Source organism: Hyperoodon ampullatus (assembly GCF_949752795.1).
Source record: "Hyperoodon ampullatus genome assembly, chromosome: 3".
Taxonomy (NCBI): Eukaryota; Metazoa; Chordata; class Mammalia; order Artiodactyla; family Ziphiidae; genus Hyperoodon; species Hyperoodon ampullatus.
In genome coordinates, this window is record NC_136916.1 from 141,928,079 (window position 1) to 141,945,640 (window position 17,562).

The following is a 17,562-nucleotide window of genomic DNA, read 5'->3' on the forward strand; positions in this document are numbered from 1 at the left end:
CCATCTCACACTCAGATGAAGGGCCACCTGCTCCATGTGCTATCTTTTCTATCTCCCTTTTGGAGCTATGTTTCTTGGAGCCTGAAGAAGAAGCTCTTGCCTTGACTTCACCAAGGATGCCTCCTATGTCATTAATAGAGGGATGCTTTGGGTCATTGGTGACCAAGCCATTTGCAAATCAGCACCTTTATTTATCAACCTCATGCTTCTATAGCTCCTGCCCTGTGTCCCTCACCTGCCACACTATACACCAACTGGCACTGGTATCAGTTCTCACCTAACAAACTCTGTCACGAAAAATATCCTTTTATTTATTATCCACTTGTTGAATCATTATGGTAGGCCAAATATTATGCTATACACTTGTCCTCTAGCTGAGAGCTTGTAGATCAGACTGTACAGTCCTAATATAGAGCCCTTGTATTAGTCAGGGTTCTCCAGAGAAACAGAACAAATAGGACATGAATATATAGAGAAAAAGATTTATTATAAGGGACTGGCTCAGGTGAGTACAGAGACTGGGAGTTCCATATCTGCAGTGTGGACCAGTAGGCTTAAGACTCAGGAGAGCCAGTAGTACAGATGGAGTCCAAAGGCACTCTGTTGGAGCATTCCCTATGACTCAGGAGAGGGTGGGTCTTTTCATTCTACTCAGGCCTTCAAATGATTAGATGAGGCCCACCCACATTATGGAGGACAATCTGCTTTACTGATTAAAATGTTAATCTTATCCAAAAAGAACCCCCACACAGAATAATATTTGACCAAATATCTAGGCATTCCATGGTCCAGCCAAGTTGACACATAAAATCAGTCATCACAGCTCTTATTAGAAATTCATAATGGGAGGAGAGGAGAGGCACAAGCACCACAAGGTAGGGACAGCAGAGCCGCAGCAAAGGTAATAGACATGAGGTGGTGTGGCCTTCCTGACCATGCCAACACTTTGGTCTTCTGCAACAGCCTTGGTCTACCTTTGTCCCGTTATCAGTGTCATCATGGAAGACAGGACTCAGTAGCATGTCACTCCATCCAGAAAAGAACAGACCAGACAGAAGTGACAGGAGTTTCTTTATCAGCCCTCTCTCCACCCAGTCCTAGGCACCCCTGACAGCTAGCCACTCAAGAACTGAGCCCAGGCCCATACTCCCTTCCTGACACAGCCAGCTCAAATCAGGAGTTTAATAATCCTTCAGAATAGGTGTGGGTTTTCCCAATGGAGAGTCATAGGTCAAGACCGAGGGAAGGACAGAGAAGCCACAAGTCAGAGAGCTCTCTGGGTGACCAGGTCAGTTTAGGGCAACCCTGGAGATATCCGAGATAGACCCAAACCGCCTAGGTGTCTAGACTGAACCAGCTACTGGACCTGCGCTGGGGTGGGATCCACACTGGGCTTCTGAAGACTGATGCCAATTAGAATAAACCACCCCCTTCCCAAATCCTCTCTCCTTCCTCTCCATCTTATTTCTCACTCCCACCCCCATTTTGGTCCCCAGCAAATTTGACTTCTTTTTCTCCTCTTTGATATGGTAATTTCTCTGTAGTTAGTGGCAAAGCCTCCCCAGCTCCACCGCCCTACCAGGTCCTGCATGCCTAACTTCACATTCTCTAGACCACAGTGCTAGTGGCCTGTGGTATTCACACCCCTCCACACATGCAGTCCTGATCCTGCGTCCACACAGCTTCCACGGGCACAACCTCCTTTTGCTTCTGACCAGTTAGTGATGACTCAGGAGGACCATCATCTTCTCTCTATCCACTTCCTACCCTTGAACCTTTCACCCTGTGGTCTAGCAGAGTCTGCAGTTCCATCTACCTATGGTGTCCTTGACAATGGGTTTATTTAAACTGCTGAGTGTCTGTGGGTTCCAGGAGACAGACATGGTGCTACTATCCTAAGAGTCTGGCAAACAACCCCTTGACTTATAAAACAAATACCTGAATTATAAACGTGTCAGGGACACAAGAACAGATATTATAAATGTTTATTATCCTTCCCTTCCCCCTTTTGCTGAAGAGAGAAAGTGCCTTTGGCTACTCAGATTTCCTCTCCTCCAAAGCCCAAAGGAAAGCGCCAATCAAACCTTGGCTTTCTTGTGTGGCAGAAAGAGACCAAGGTATTTACGGAAGGTGTGCTGGTGATGAACAGAGAGAAGGGGCAAAACTTCAAGGCTGTGGTAGACTGAGAAAAATACTGAGAAAAAGATGATTTTAAGAGGCAGTGCTATGGTTTATAATCTGAATCCCCCTTTGGTATCTTTATCTTTCACTTAAGGTTAGAATGGTTTATGAGGACTTTGGGCTGTTAGTGTTGTGCGTCCTTGAATGTGAAACCACATGAGACCATATACCACATGGTTCCCCATTTATTTGTTACATTTTTAAAATACTTGAAAATGCACAGAAACTCTACTAAATTAATGGTACCTCACCTAAAATCTGACAGAAAAGCAAAAACATGAATAAGAATTCAAAGCCTCACATTGCTAATCCACTGACCCAGTTGACCTCAGGTGCCAAGCATTTCATGAAGCCTCTTTCTAGCTTTGGGTGACAATGCACACCACAGGTTCTGATGGTAGCTGACATTTGGGGCATCCCTTTACTGGCTATGGACCTCTCCTTAATGGGACTGACTAGCCATGAACTTTACATTGCTAACAAGCATCCCCAAAATTATACTTTTCTTTTTAGATGGTTTGAAGAAAAACAATTGCGGAAAAACATGTGAACAAGGACATAAAAGTGGTAGAAGTTACCCTTTGCAAATTCTGAGAAAATACTTAATAAAGTTATACAAGACGATCTTTTAGATATTCATTGCAGAAAAGAGCCAAGAACTGTTTTATCTCAAATTGTCACACATCCTCCTTTGATCATAATTAACCAGCAACTATTAATATTTCTTGACAGTTCTTAACAACTAGAAAATAAATATGCTTCCTGTAAAGAACCCCATATTAGACTAAGATAAATGAAATAAATAAAGGGAGAAAACCACAAATAAAATTCTAGGATCCTGAATAACAAAGAGGCAAATGAGTAAATATAATCCAGGACAACAACTATACATGAAAGTAGAAAACAGAGAAAAATCACTTAATGTTCTCCAAATAATCTTGTAATACTTTGGAAAAGAAGTTGTTGAGAGCAGAAAGACACGCTCTAAATAGTCACTTGACTAGCTTATTTCACTCTGCCTAGACATTGTTCTATATTTAGAACCAATTTACTGCTGTTGTCTTTACAGCTCATATATTTCTTCTGGTTTGCAACAAATACATTTGGCAGATTCCAACATCCTCAAATGCACAGTATTTTCTTGGTACCTATGAAATGCAAATATAGGTAGAGCATTAGTGGTTCATCATAATTCTCTGAAAAAGGTGAGTTGCTCTGCAATACACAGTTCATAAACCTCCACTGCAGTAGACCTATTCATCACATGTTCCTCCTCATAAAAATATAAGCTTGGTCCTACAACCTAAAGTAAATCTGGATAAGCCTAAGACAAAATTAGAGAGTGAACCAAGAAGAAATGGTAGAACTTTCATGATGGGAGACAATTTAGATGACGTTGACTCCAATCTACATATAACAGTAATAAGAACAACAAAATAAACACAATTTTTAAGCACCCAAATATCTTTTTTTTCTGATTTACATGTATGGAAAAAATAAAAAGTGTTTCCTATAAATATTTTTACCTATTCAATATAGAATTTTATCTCCTACTCCCTAGACATTATATCCTAAATATTTTACCTCAATGTTCTTTCAAAGCTTCCATTGTAAGGTTATTCCATAACTGATAAGGGCCAATCCCCAACTGCTGAACATTTAGGTTGTTTCCAACTGTTACTATTATAAACTTTTTGGTGATATATAGTCTTATACGTGTATATTCTTGTACACTTGTATGATTTTGCCTGAGGATACGTTGCAGAAACAGGATTGCCAAGTCAGAGGGAGACCCCTGGTTAGACTTTTTATCTATACTGCCAAACGACTTGACAGAAAACTTGAATCAATTTACATATCCTCCAGCAGCATATACATGCCACCTCTTTATGTATTCACCAGCCCTGGGTGTCATTCTCTTCATCTTTGCCAATTTCACAAGCCAAAGATTGCATCTTGTTTAATTTGATTTTTTTTACTCCAATATTCATTGGCCCTTTATTTACTTGTAAATTTTCTATACTCTTTATATATTTTCTTTTGTTTTAATTATGATTCTTGTTAATCAGAAAGCACCCTTATACGTAAAAGATAATAACCTTCTTGACCATTTTTCACAATATATGTGAACATATGTGTTTTTAGTCAATATATCAATCATTTTCTTTATGGTTTTCTTCATTTGCTTTTATATTTTCAGAGTCTTTTTTTAATTTCCAAACAGTAACCAACTATCTAAATGCCATATATTGACTACTTCATCTTTCCCCATTGCCATTTATCATATACTAAATCCTTACATATGTAGCATAGGTTCAGTGGCTGAGATTCCTGTTCTGGATCATTGATTCTTGTGCTGATGCTATACTGCTTTAATAACTTTATAATACATGTTAACATATATTAACACAATTACCCTGTCATTCTTTTTTAATTATTAGCTATTCTCCCCAACTAAATTTTGAATATAACTGCTATAATCACTCTGTCATGTTCCCAATTCAAAAATTCTATTGGAATTACTATAAACATATTAAATTGAGAAGATCTAACATCTTTACGATACAGAGCTTCCCACCCTAGACCATGAGCTGTTTCCCCATTTTTCTTCTTTTATGTTTCTCAGTAAGTAATGGGAAGACCTTTTTTTCATAAAGGTCTTCCCATTACTAGACACTTTATAGTTTTTGTTGTCCTTGTGAAAAGGATATTTTCCATCATATTTTCTAAGTAGTTACAGCTGGTACCTGATAGAATTTTTATGAGCCTAATAATTCATTGAATACTCTTCACAGGAACACACTATTCCACTATTTTTTATTTTTATTTTTTTGCGGTACGTGGGCCTCTCACTGTTGTGGCTTCTCCCGCTGCAGAGCACAGGCTCCGGACGCACAGGCTCAGCAACCATGGCTCACGGGCCCAGCCGCTCCGCGGCATGTGGGATCTTCCCGGACCAGGGCACGAACCCATGTCCCCTGCATCAGCAGGCAGACTCTCAACCACTGTGCCACCAGGGAAGCCCCCACACTAGTCCACTTTTATCATCACCTAGGTGTTTGAATTTCCTTAGTGACTATTTCTAGACAAGGAGGGGAAAGGACTGCTGCTACACACAGACCATCTTGTGCCTGTATTGTGCGCCAGATAGGATCAAAAAGATAATATCTGTGTAGCATTTTATAAATTTTAACTTTTTTTCCCTTATATTACCTCATCTGTTATTCACAAAACCATCTAAAGTGGACAGGATGCTCTAGAGTAATCGAGCTTATTATTATTCTCATCTTAAAGATGAGAAAACTGAAATTCAGATCTGAATCACTCACTTAGAGAGTCTGATAAAAATGCAGACTTCTGGGCCCCACCCCAGACCTACTTCCTTGGAATCTAGGGGTGGAATGTGAAACCAGGGACTCTGTGTTTTTTAAACTAGCTTCCCCAACCTAAATGCCCATCGACAGATGAATGGATAAAGAAGTTGTGGTACATACATACAATGGAATATTACTCAGCCATAAAAAGGAATGAAATTGGGTCATTTGTAGAGACGTGGATGGATCTAGAGACTGTCATACAGAGTGAAGTCAGTCAGAAAGAGAAAAACGAATATCGTATATTAACACATATATATGGAACCTAGAAAAATGGTACAGATGAACCAGTTTGCAGGGCAGAAATAGAGGCACAGATGTAGAGAACAAACATAGGGACACCAAGGGGGGAAAGCGGCGGGGGGTGGGGGTGGGGGTGGGGGTGGGATGAATTGGGAGATTGGGATTGACATGTATACAGTGATATGTATAAAATGGATAACTAATAAGAGCCTGCTGTATAAAAAAATAAATAAAATTCTAAAATTAAAAAAAAAAAAACTAGCTTCCCCTGGTGACTGCTGTGAAACATCGATTTCCCCAAGTCAAGGTCAAGGCTGAAAATAAAAGTTTCTGCCTCTAAATTAGGTATTTATTCCACCATACCTCAATGGCAGCTTAATTATTATGAGTTTCTAGCAATGTATGAATGTCACTGAAGGAGCTGGCTTTTTTTTTTTTTAAGTATCTCTTTATACAGAGGATCATGCAAAAAGCACACCCTGGTTTGCAGACCACACACCTCAATGTGCAGGCTTCACTTATAACTCAGTCACTGCTTCCCAAAGTCCTAATCAAAAGATAGCTCTCCTGTACTCTGTAGTTCATGCCAGGGAGCCTGGCTACTATGGCTTATATGGCCACAGTGAACCTCAGGACACCTTGCCAGTGGTCCTGCCCCACTGATGGAGTCTGGCAGCCCTGTAGCTGATGAAAGTTGCCTGGAAAAGTGGCAGTGTACCCCAAACACTGATCCTACCCAGGGGAGCCACATTTCCATGGCATCCCCTCGTAAAAGGTAGGCCAGCTTTAGTGTAGGACGCCACTGCTGATGAACTCATTCTACCACTACTACTACCATCCAGAAAAGCTCATGGTGACCCTTTGGGAAAGGCCAAAGACTCATCTGGAGAAAATATATGCCTCAGAGAAAACCTCCGCTTTAGTTAGAATTTAATTCACTTTTCAGTCACTCAACCAATATTTATGGAGCCACATGCCAGGCCCGTGCTAGATCTTGGTAGATGAAGGTAAATAGCACACAGCACTTTAAGGCCCAATGGGCAAGTAAGCATTAAAAGACACTTAAGGTAGTTGGAGGACATCAAGGAGGCGTTACAAAAGTGAGTTTTCCAGGTTATGGAAGTTTTCCAGGCTGACAGGTGTGGGGAAAGCATTCCAGAATTTCTTTTCCAGATTCCCAGAGGGAACAAGTTAAGCAAAGGCATTGTGAGTATAACAAATTGCAAGAAGTTTGGATTGTAGGAGGGTAAACAATAGGAGAGATCTGGAAAGGTAAACCAGAGGCCAGATTACAAGGACGTTGTACACTCTTGGAAAGTATTTGAATTTTATCTCAGAGATGATTGGGAGCCACAGCTACGGTAAGCCTGAGAAATGAATGAGCCTGGAGAAATGAATGTTGATTAGGAGACTTTTGCAACGGACAAGGTTGGGGTTTGCATGAGGACAGTTACACAGATGGTAAAGAGGAGTCTGAGTATCTAGAGATACTTAGCAGGTAGAATTGGCAGGATGTAGAGACCAAATGAATGTTGAGGAAGGAAGGGTGAGGCCAAGCAAGACTCTAAAATCCCAGGATGTGAATGTCATGGAATCGTGGCTCTGTCTTTGGTTTGGCCTCATCCCCAGCCAGTTCCAAAGGTCCTGGAACTGCACAAGCTCTTCCCCTTCCTCTTGCCTTTCACCCCCCTTCCTTTTCCTCCTCCCTCTCCTCCCTCATCAAACAAGTACTGACAAGGGTAGACCTTTCCTGAACACCCACCCCATACCCAACTTCATTCCAGCAAGCTCTATTCCCAAAAGTATTGTTAAGAAGCCATTTGCTCACTGATGTCACCTTATATTTGTGTTAGCCTTCTTATACACAATTTTTATATTCATGATCTTCTTTTCTCCTCAAACTTCCAGTAAGAACTGAGAACGTAGGGAAGCTGTAACTTGCTCAAGATCCCAGAGTTTGTTCACAGTGAGTTCAGGCCTCCAGCCAGTTCTTCTGCCTTAAAATCTGGGGTGGTTACACTACAGACTAAACAAACAACTACAAACTAAATCCCCTGTCACAATAGGCATACCTAAAGGAGAAAAGAAACATGACCAGGGATGGAGATGCATGGCAGAGGTACGTTACCCTGTTCAAAAGGAACTCTTGTTACTGTAGGACGAATATACACACCTAACGAAAGAAAACCCTCAGCTCAGTGTCCTAAAGGATTCTCAGGGAGACTGTTTGGTTTTCCCCTCAGTCTTTGTTCAATGGAAACAGGACCTCACACCAGTACATCAAATAAGAGACTTGCCTGAACAACTTTTATTTCACACACACACACGCTGCTGCTTAAGAAACAAGAGGCATTCTCTGCAAAGAAAGGAAACGAGCTGGCTGAGGGGGGCCAGTGTAGATGGATGAGGTTTTCAAGCCACCTTAACAGGAACACGTAAGTTGGAAGGATGAAACCCCACAAGGAAGGAATTCACCACCATTCATATTTATGAAAGTGTATTATCTATTTCTAGTTTCATTCTGTTTTCTAGCTTATCTTAATTTGAGGGAAATGTCATCCCAGATGCCTCTGAGTTGCTTCTTTTTAAAATGAACATGTACATTTGTGAGGCTTAGCCCACGTCACAACACACACAAGCAGCTCCTAAGAGTGGACCCTGGTCCTAGGTGAGTCACAGTCCCAGATGGGATCTTCTAGAAAGGAGGAGGAGCAGGGGATGAGGGTCAGTTCAGAGAGGGAAAAGGTCAGCGAACACTGCTGAAGATATTCAGTCAGCAAGCATGACAAGGGTCAGAATTGAGGTTTTTCATTTAAACTCTCCTTTTTTTGCAGCATCCCAGACACAGACAAACTGTAGTGATGATTACCCCTGACTTTGGAACAGCTAATAAAGAGTTTTTATACCCCTTTAGGGTAAAGACAATGTGTTTATCTTCCATGTGAGGGAGAAACCTACTGACCTACCCAACATCTCACCAAATGAGTAGATAGCTAAGTATGGACTTGAATTCAGACGTGAAGAAAAATTATCTGGAACTTGGATATAAGGCCGAGAACATGCAACTGTCCATGCTAAGGCAGTGTTCAACACCCTTCCCCTGAGGCTTAGTAATCTAGGGTAACTAACCTTTGTCTGATTCTGCTATTAACTGAAAGTTTAGATTCTCTGAAGTTACATGTTAACTTGTAAATCTTGTTGGGTCAAGATGCAAATAATTCCTGTTTAGTAGAACGGAGAACACCAAAGGTTATCTTTTCCATAGGACAACAATCAGTTTTCCATTGAACTTAGCCATCTTATTCTAATATTTTGCTTTTGAAGTACCTATAAATGCCCAGTTCTTCAAAATGCTCTTTGAACAAGATTTATCATCTTACTGATTCTCTCATTAATGAGTTAATAAATCTTTGACATAACATCATTCTATATTGGCATGGGGCCATGTTTTTAACTTAATTAAAATTGTATTTCTTGCTATGTCTATAAATCTAGTGTTTCTTCCTCCAAAATAGTGCCTAGGATGGTACTAAAGGTACTATTAGTGCCTTTAGTACCATCCTAGTACCTTTAGGATGAGACATAGTCAGGTATGCCTCATCCTACTTGCCAAATACAGTACATTTGACATGAGTGATGCAGACAGCTGGCTATGTGCTGGGAACAGAGGGGCACTGGGAGGCTTCCTCTTAACTGACCTGGCATTTCCCCCATGCCGGTTCTCGGGATTCATCAGATATTCATCACATCGGTTCCAAAAGATCGCTCTTGGCGGATGAGATGACCAGTCCACCACCCAACAAGGCAGGGGCTGTGAACCAGGTTCCTAGTGCTGCTGATGGGCTGGACTGATGGTCTGAGCTGGCTTACAGGGAATGACCAACACTTCTTCATCCAGGTTTGCAAATGACATGCAGTTTCATGAGGTGACTGAAATGCTGAGAGGGGGTGGTGGGGAGCGGGGGCAGGCTCACGTCCTGCCAGGACACTTTCTCTCTGGGTGAAAGCAACCGACTCTCAGGAGAGCAAACCCGTGACTTCAACTTCATTAGCACCTCACTCCAACTCATAAAGTTAACCATCCAATCTGCACCAAAAACAAACACAAGGAAGCCAAGAGCTTAATGGAATTGGAGAGGAAGGCCTTCAGTTTACACACTTAACAAGCCACTGACAACTTTTCACGCTTTATTGACAGAACCATCTGAGCCATTAGCAGGTCATTTGACCCACTCTCTTTAAAACCTCTCTAAGCTCAAAAAAAAAACACTAACAGCTCCGAGAATAGAAGGTGATCTGGGATTTTAGCCTGACCACTGTCTGCCAGGCAGGTTTGCTGGCTGCAGGTACTTCCCAGCAGTTAGCATCTTGCCAGGATGCTTCAAGCTGAAGCTCTGCACATTTCGAAGGACCTCCTTCTGCCTGAGTTGCCCCTGGGGCTTCATTTCTGTTCTGTGGATTCAGCAACTACTACGTATGCCAAGAACTGTGTTGTGTACTATGTGGGGTATGGGGTATGGAGATTCTGTCCTCAAGGGCCTACCTGTCCATTCAGAGACACAAGACATTGATCTAAATAGCTACCATTTAGGGTAGAAAGTGACCAGTAATTCACAAATATTATAAATTTGCTGTGCCATTTCACATGCACTGGGTATACAGGGGAGGGCAAGACAGACGGTCCCCGGTCTTAGAAGAGGTTCAATAAGCATTTGTTGAAGGAGGGGAAATAACAACTTCTCAGCACCTACTATGGGCCAGGCTGTGTGCCAGGCATTTTCTCATTTAATGTCCTGCTCACAAGTATTCTCTTTGGTGGGTGATGTTCTCCCCATTTTTAACAAATAGGGAAAGGGTGGCTCAGAGGTGTTAGGTGATTTTCCCAAGGTCATTCAGACAGTGAATAGCAAAGATAGGATTCAAACGCAGAAGCATCTGTCTTACAAGATCCCGCTCTCTCAACGTCTCTACATTTCCTATGATCATTTTTAGAGCATACCTTCCTTCTATGCTGACCTGACTCATTCATTTCCAAACTGAGGAGCCTCAAAGAGCCCAGGTTGACAAGCGATAAGGCATCCATTGCTAGTCCAAGATAAGGACTCACAAAGCCATTTGCATATTCCACAATATGTGAGTAATGCTTGGATCTGTCTCTGGCTGTCTGTCCCTTGATGTTCTCAGTCATCAACTGTGTGATCCATTTATCTTCCTTCTGATAAAATGGGAGAATCAAAGGGCAGAGAAGAGAGAATAAAAGTGATTTCCAGAGATGGGGGCACGACGGCACTGACCTGTTCCCTCAGGATTCCTCCAGCAGGGCTGGTCCAACAGAGTAGGCAGCAAAGCTGAAAGCTGACCTGGCTTCCACCCCAAAAACCTCATCCTCCCTCCTCTCACCATTTTGCCTTAACGCAAGTAAATTATTTTAGTTCCTTCTCTTTCGCTTTCTTTGGGAACAAGAAGAATTCAGGACTTTCATAGTTTAACAAAGCCTTCAGAATAAAGGCTATATTAGTGAGTCGGGTGGGCCTGAGCCTACATGCCCCATCTCCCCCATTGCACCCTGGGTAATTCTTGGCCATCCTTGGGACGCAGCTCAGACATGTCCTCCAGAAAGCCTTCTCTGACCACACTCCAGCAGTGTGTGTGTGCACGTGCAGTGGTGCCCCTTCTGCATGCTCCCCCACCCATCCACACTGCCGCCAGCATAGTGCTCACTGCACTGCCTTGTACCCTCCTCTCCACGCTCCGTGACAGGACGAGTTGTATCTGGTCTTTACGCTCCCAACACTGAGGGCAGTCCCAGAACCCAATAAACTCTTGAGGAAGGGAAGGACAGAGGGAAGGGAAGGCTGGGCTCAGACTCTCAGCCCGATGGCCACCTTTCCCGGGCTGGCACTCGCCTCAGGCCTGGAACAATTCTCTGCAGTCAGAGCTGCCAAGGGAGAAAAGGGTGAGGCCTGAGGAAAAGCAGGCTGGAGGGAATGTTTGTTCTCTGAGAAAACTCAAACAAGAGCTTCAGGGCTTCAGTGACAAAGGTCAGAGCCATCGCTTTGGAAATTCTGCAGTGCCCAGTGGGGCCGTGAGGGTGAGTCAGCTTCTAGTACTCACTCCACAGATGGCCCTGGGCCTCTAAGTCGGGGGACCACCCAAGGGGGTCTCCAGAACAGCTGCCCCTAACCTGTAAGTACTGGGCTCACTAGAGGCAGGAAATTCCATGTTGTAATGGCTGGCTTTCTTCCCTTCACTGCTGATCCATGTCTAGGTGGTGAATTAGCCATTAAAGAAACAACTTAGGCAGATTTTAGGAACATCTGACTGGGCTCCAAGTGTGCAGGAAGAGGAAAATATAACAGGACGAAGAGATCGGGGCTGCGCCATCTCCATTGCTAGCCTGGCTTATGAAAGGAAGTAAAAATGTTTAGACGCCCCTCTTCGGTGTTGTCACTAGCATTGGATGGAGCTGGGTTCACCCCTTAAAAACACACATGTAAAAGCTCATCTGTGCAGCTGCTGCCATGTTATCAAGCTGAACACACGTTGATCTGAGTAGATTAGAAAACTTGTTCCCAGTGTCTGGGAAGGCAGTGCTTTTAAACAAGTGCTTTTCAAAGAAAGAGCCATTAAGAAGCACTCTGCATACATGTAGGCCCTGAACCTGAAAACAAATAAAAGTCAGATCAGTGCCAAAGCAGCAGCTTGGAGCAGCAGACTAGAGAATTTGGCCGGCATATTTTAGAGATATGGTTATAAAAGGTTGCTATTCCATTTATCTTTCGTTTCCTGCACAGCTAATGGTAGGAGAAATCAAAAATCATTTTTATGTTGGACTTGCACATTTGTATTGAAATATAGTTGACTCACAATAACGTGTTAGTTTTAGGGGTACAATATAGTGATTCAGTTATTTTTTCTGATAATATTTCATTATAGGTTATTATAAGATAGTTAATGTGAATCCCTGCATTTGTACATTTTTTAATCAACTAGGAAAAATCACATTCTCCTTCATATTTTACTTTCTTTTTCCAAAAAGAGATTAAATTTCTGTGGAAATTTAAATCTGCTCTTTCCATTCACCAAGAGAATCATATTACTCTTGCTTCGATTTGTTCGATCTCAGTTTAGTTTCAAGTTGAGACTTTATTTCATTTCCAACCATGTAAAGAGCAGCTGGTATCCCTCTATTACCTCTCACTTTTGGACATCGTTGCTTGGCAAGGCAATAAGCCTGCTGAGTAAATCAAACTCTACTTTTCACTCTATATATGCCCTTCAGGTATGTGAGATGAAACCCATATACAACACCTCCTTCTGCAACTAAGGTTCAAACTGTAATGAATCAGTTGAGCTAAAGTACAGAGATATTTAATAAAAACACTTTTTGAAATAAATGTTAAGCCCTTCGCATTTCATTATTAGCTTTGCCTTATAGACTATAACATAGGCATGTGGGTTAATATCCTTTGTTTTCAGGGTCTTTTAACATTTTGATGACAAATAAAAGCTGAGAGATCTCTAACAGAAAGTTTGCCTACACGTGTCTATATCCCGAAAGGTGGCTCAAACCAAATGAAAGAAGAAAATAAACTAACCAAGAAAGAGTCCAGCATCCTTTTCCTTCAGGAGCTTGATATTACAGGGCCTAATCAGGATCCATGAACAGCCTGCAGAGTGCCCTAGTGGCACCAATAGTATTCACCTCGGTTGAGAAATTTGGACTTGGCTCAGCCCATCTGCTCTCACTGCAGCCCAAGGTTGCCTTTCATTTGGCAAGCATGCTGTCAACTGGGTTCAGAATATACACGGGGGAGGCATATGCTTGTCCTTGCTGCCCAAGGAGATGCTGGCATAGAGAAACGTGAAGACTCCTGATTGAAGCTTGCATTTACGGACTCTCCTCTTTTCTCTTCTCCCCTAGTTACTGTGACAGTGGGAGGCAAGCAACACTTGCTCGGACTGTATGACACCGCAGGACAGGTACATTTTTCTTACCTTGATTCATTAAGAGTTTGGCAGGGGCGGGGGGCAGGAAGAATGATCCATTTGGCTAGGCATATGGGGACTAACGGTACAGATATTACCTCCTCTGATCACTTGGGGCAAATTTATTGTCTACCTAAATGACAACCAAAATATTTTGAATATCTTAAAAATATTTTTAATTACAGAAAACTAAATCATTGTAGGATTCAAGGTGTTGATAGGCAAATAACCATTCATTTATTGATTGATGACCATCACTAACCAAAATAACATATTTGGCCAAGAGATCCAATTTCTTCCTACCCATACCAATTCCAGATCCAGGATTACTGAGTCAATTTCATAAATTTTAGTTTCACCCATTATTTTTTTTCATGTTATATTCTTTGCCTGCTCTTTATTTGAATTGCCTAACAAGCTGTGGAAAGGTACAAAAAGAGATAGGGGATGGGGATCAAGGAGTAGGAAGAAGATGGATTAAGTGTTAGAAGGAAGAAAATCCAGGATCCTGGATGTTTTCCCAAAGTGAGGGTCAACCCCTGAATAACTGGGATTAACTCTAAATTCTCCAAGATTCCTGAAATATGCTCATTCTGTCAGAAATATTTCTTCAAGTTGGAGAACCTGGCCAAACAATAATGTAAGGCAATGGACTGGAACCCTCAGTGCTTAATCAGTTAGCACATGCTCTGCTTGGGTGAAAATGCCACTTTATCTTTTTTTCCTTGCGTCCCACACTCCACTACAAAAAAGCTTCTAATGTTACAAGTTCATGGGCTAGAGGGGAAGTGGTTAAGCAACTGATGGTTATGGCCCAATTTCTTTGACAGAGCTTTTGGTACCATACATCTGGGTCATTTATTTAGGTCAAAATCAGCGGGTTGTTCAGTCTGTCCAAATTCATACATCTTAAGTCCTTTGGAATGAACATTAGACCATGCTTATTCCCACTGTGAGTTTCCTGGTAATTGTTATTTGTAGTTATGCATTTGTCTAGATTTTTTTCACAATTATCTGGAGATATGTCTTTTTGCTCAATTTGATACCTCTATACTAAAAAAACAAAATCATAATAAATAAAATTCTCTTTAGGATTTCTGTGTGCATTTGCAAGAACCACTGTATAAATGTCTGTGGAACATCAAAGTCAGATGTTGGGCAGGCCCAGGCAGTGGAGAACTTGGAAAATCTAGCACCAGACTCAAGGCTCCTAAAAGCCTCCAGTTTCCCCTCGCTGGCTGATGGGTGTTTTAGCCAACTACTCTCAGGAACTGGAGAGTGGAGGAGACCTCTCACATCAATACCGAGACACACACACAACTAGAAAAGGATGCCCACAGATGTCCAGATTGTAAGGGTGATTTGGATCCTTTGAGCTAAGGTACAGGGCTTCAGTGCAGCTCATGCTTGACTGCCCCTCCACCAGAAATCGTTACAGCAATAGAGGGAGATTACTCTTCGGGCTGGAGTTGCCTACCCTCATTCAATCACACAGTCATTGGGGTGTCCCCATCCATCAGGGACTCACAGCCTGAAAAAGGAGTTTACACCCTTTTCCTCCATAATCATATTTTACTAATATAATACAGTTTGAAAAATTCAATACAGCAAGGATTATTGCCTGATTCTGAAACCTCGTTCTGTTTCCCTTGCCTTCTAAAAATGTTCTCTGTGCCCCTTGTGCCCACCCAGCTCTCCCCAGTTCTATAGCAATCCACCACAATTGTTTGCTTCTGTGCGTTAATTGTCCCCAGAACAGCCTCCCTGGCCTCTATTTAATTTTGAATCCAATAAAACTGCATAAAAGCAGCTTAATTATTCTTTCCCACTGCTCTGTCCTTAGAAAAATTTAATAATACTAGTATAGGAGTTGAGACTCTAAGGCAGAGGAAAAAATATCTTTAAACTCCAAATTGACCCAAACCTCTGACACAGAAGAAAGTGATGAGCACCAATAGAATATAACAACAAATGGGTTATAGATATTTCTTCAATTTAACTTTCACTTTAATGCTTTCCACCAGCTACTTCGAAAGCCCAGAGGTGGACAAGGTTCATAGGGGAACATAAAGCATGGGGAAAAGCAATCAGAACACATCTTAAATCTCCTTATAGGACTACAATGCGATGATTAGGACCTTTAAAAATGACCTCGAGAATGCCTAAAAGAACTGGAATAATTAAGCAAAACAATTTGAGGCTAGACCTAAGGGAGACCTCTCAGCAGTAAAGGACTGTTAGGTATTGGAATGCATTCCACTGAAGGATGACGCCTATGAATAATTCATTTTGTGGAACAGTGGTTCTCAAGCTTGAGCAGGGATCAGAATCACCTGTAGGACTTGTTAAAACCCAGTCACTGGGCCCCACCTGCAGTGTTGCTGATTCTACACGTCTGGGATGGTGCCTAAGTATTAATACTTACATTTCTGACAGGTTTCCCAGTGATGCTGCTGCTGGTCGGTATACCATACTTTGAGAATCATGGTTCTAGAACCTTACCAGTCAGAGTCTGGTCCACCAACCAGCAGCATTGCCAGGGACCTTATGAGAAATGCAGAATCTCAGGCTCCGTCCCCAGCCTACTGAATCTGAAAATGCATTTGAAGAAGATCTCCAGGTGATTCGTATGCACATTAAAATGTAAGAATCATGACCCTCGGAGTCGTTGGTGGTTGAAACATTGTTCCTAATGTTAGGAGGATGTGGTGGAAAATAACCATTACCCATGTTGATTCCCATGGTTCTAGGACTCTGCCAATAAGGCTTTGTGACAAATTTAATTTAGAAGCATTGTCCCAACATTTCCATTCCCAGCCTCAGGGAGGATAACCTAGCCTCCGCAGTTATATTCTAACAAATGTTGCTGAGGTCACATGGCTAAGGAAGATCTATAACTAATTCAAAATTACTCATCTGGTGAGAGTTACTAACAGGGAAGTACGGCGATCTCAAAACCAATTGATTAATCCGTGAGCCACAAAAAAAGAAATGTCTCTGAACCTGGCTATAGGGTTCCATCTTGCTGTGAATAATTAGATTTTCTCACATGAACAAATCAAGGAGCAGTGCCCCTCATCTTTGTCCTGAGCTAACTGTGGCTCAGAGTTAACAAAAACAACTTCAAGAAGCACATGTGTTCGGAAAGATAAACTGATAGGAACTCGTTATTTCTACCCTCAAAGTCAGCCCTGGACAAAATCATTCAACCTGGTTCCCTCCACTTCGCCACCTAGTCACCTCAGGCATCACTGCAGCCCCGCCAGCCTCGCCTGAGACACGCTTGCAGCACTGCACGAGCCAGCCAAGCATCTGCTGAAGGCAGGTTATAATGAAGTCACGTGCAAACACTGCCAGCACGTGGCAGCTGCTATTAAACATTAGCTCTCTCCCCAAGCCCCTGAAACAAACTGATACTTAGACTTTGAGTGGAGTCTTTTGAAGACAAGGAGCCTTCAGAACTCTGGTTCATCTGCTGGGTAGAATTCCAAACAGTCGGTTAGACAATGAAGTGAGGGGCTTTTGTACAGAGTGACTCGGCATGTTACCCCATCAGCTCACACTGGGGAGGCAGTAAGGCCTGGTCTATAAACTAGATCTATTTAGGTCCTGCCAACCCAGCCTGTGCGACTCTTGCCCCTCCTAAGTGCATTACAGAGAGTCTCTCTGAAAGGGATTTCTAGAGCTCAGATCTTTGGCTTGACTACAGAGTCTGAGAGACGACTTTTAAACAACATGCTTGCAGGCCAGTTTCTTTAGAGTGTGTCACGAGGGA

At 42.2% G+C, this 17,562-nt stretch overlaps 1 protein-coding gene across 1 annotated transcript in view; it reads left to right on the top strand.

The window, feature by feature from the left end:
* The window catches only part of RHOJ (ras homolog family member J), a gene marked incomplete at its 3' end in the record, with an annotated part of 88,028 nt that overhangs the window by 54,703 nt on the left and 15,763 nt on the right, over positions 1 to 17,562 (top strand). The window contains exon 2 of the mRNA XM_079700115.1: positions 13,723 to 13,781. Coding sequence (XP_079556241.1) covers positions 13,723 to 13,781 — 59 coding nt within the window. The remainder of the gene's footprint in view (positions 1 to 13,722; positions 13,782 to 17,562) is intronic.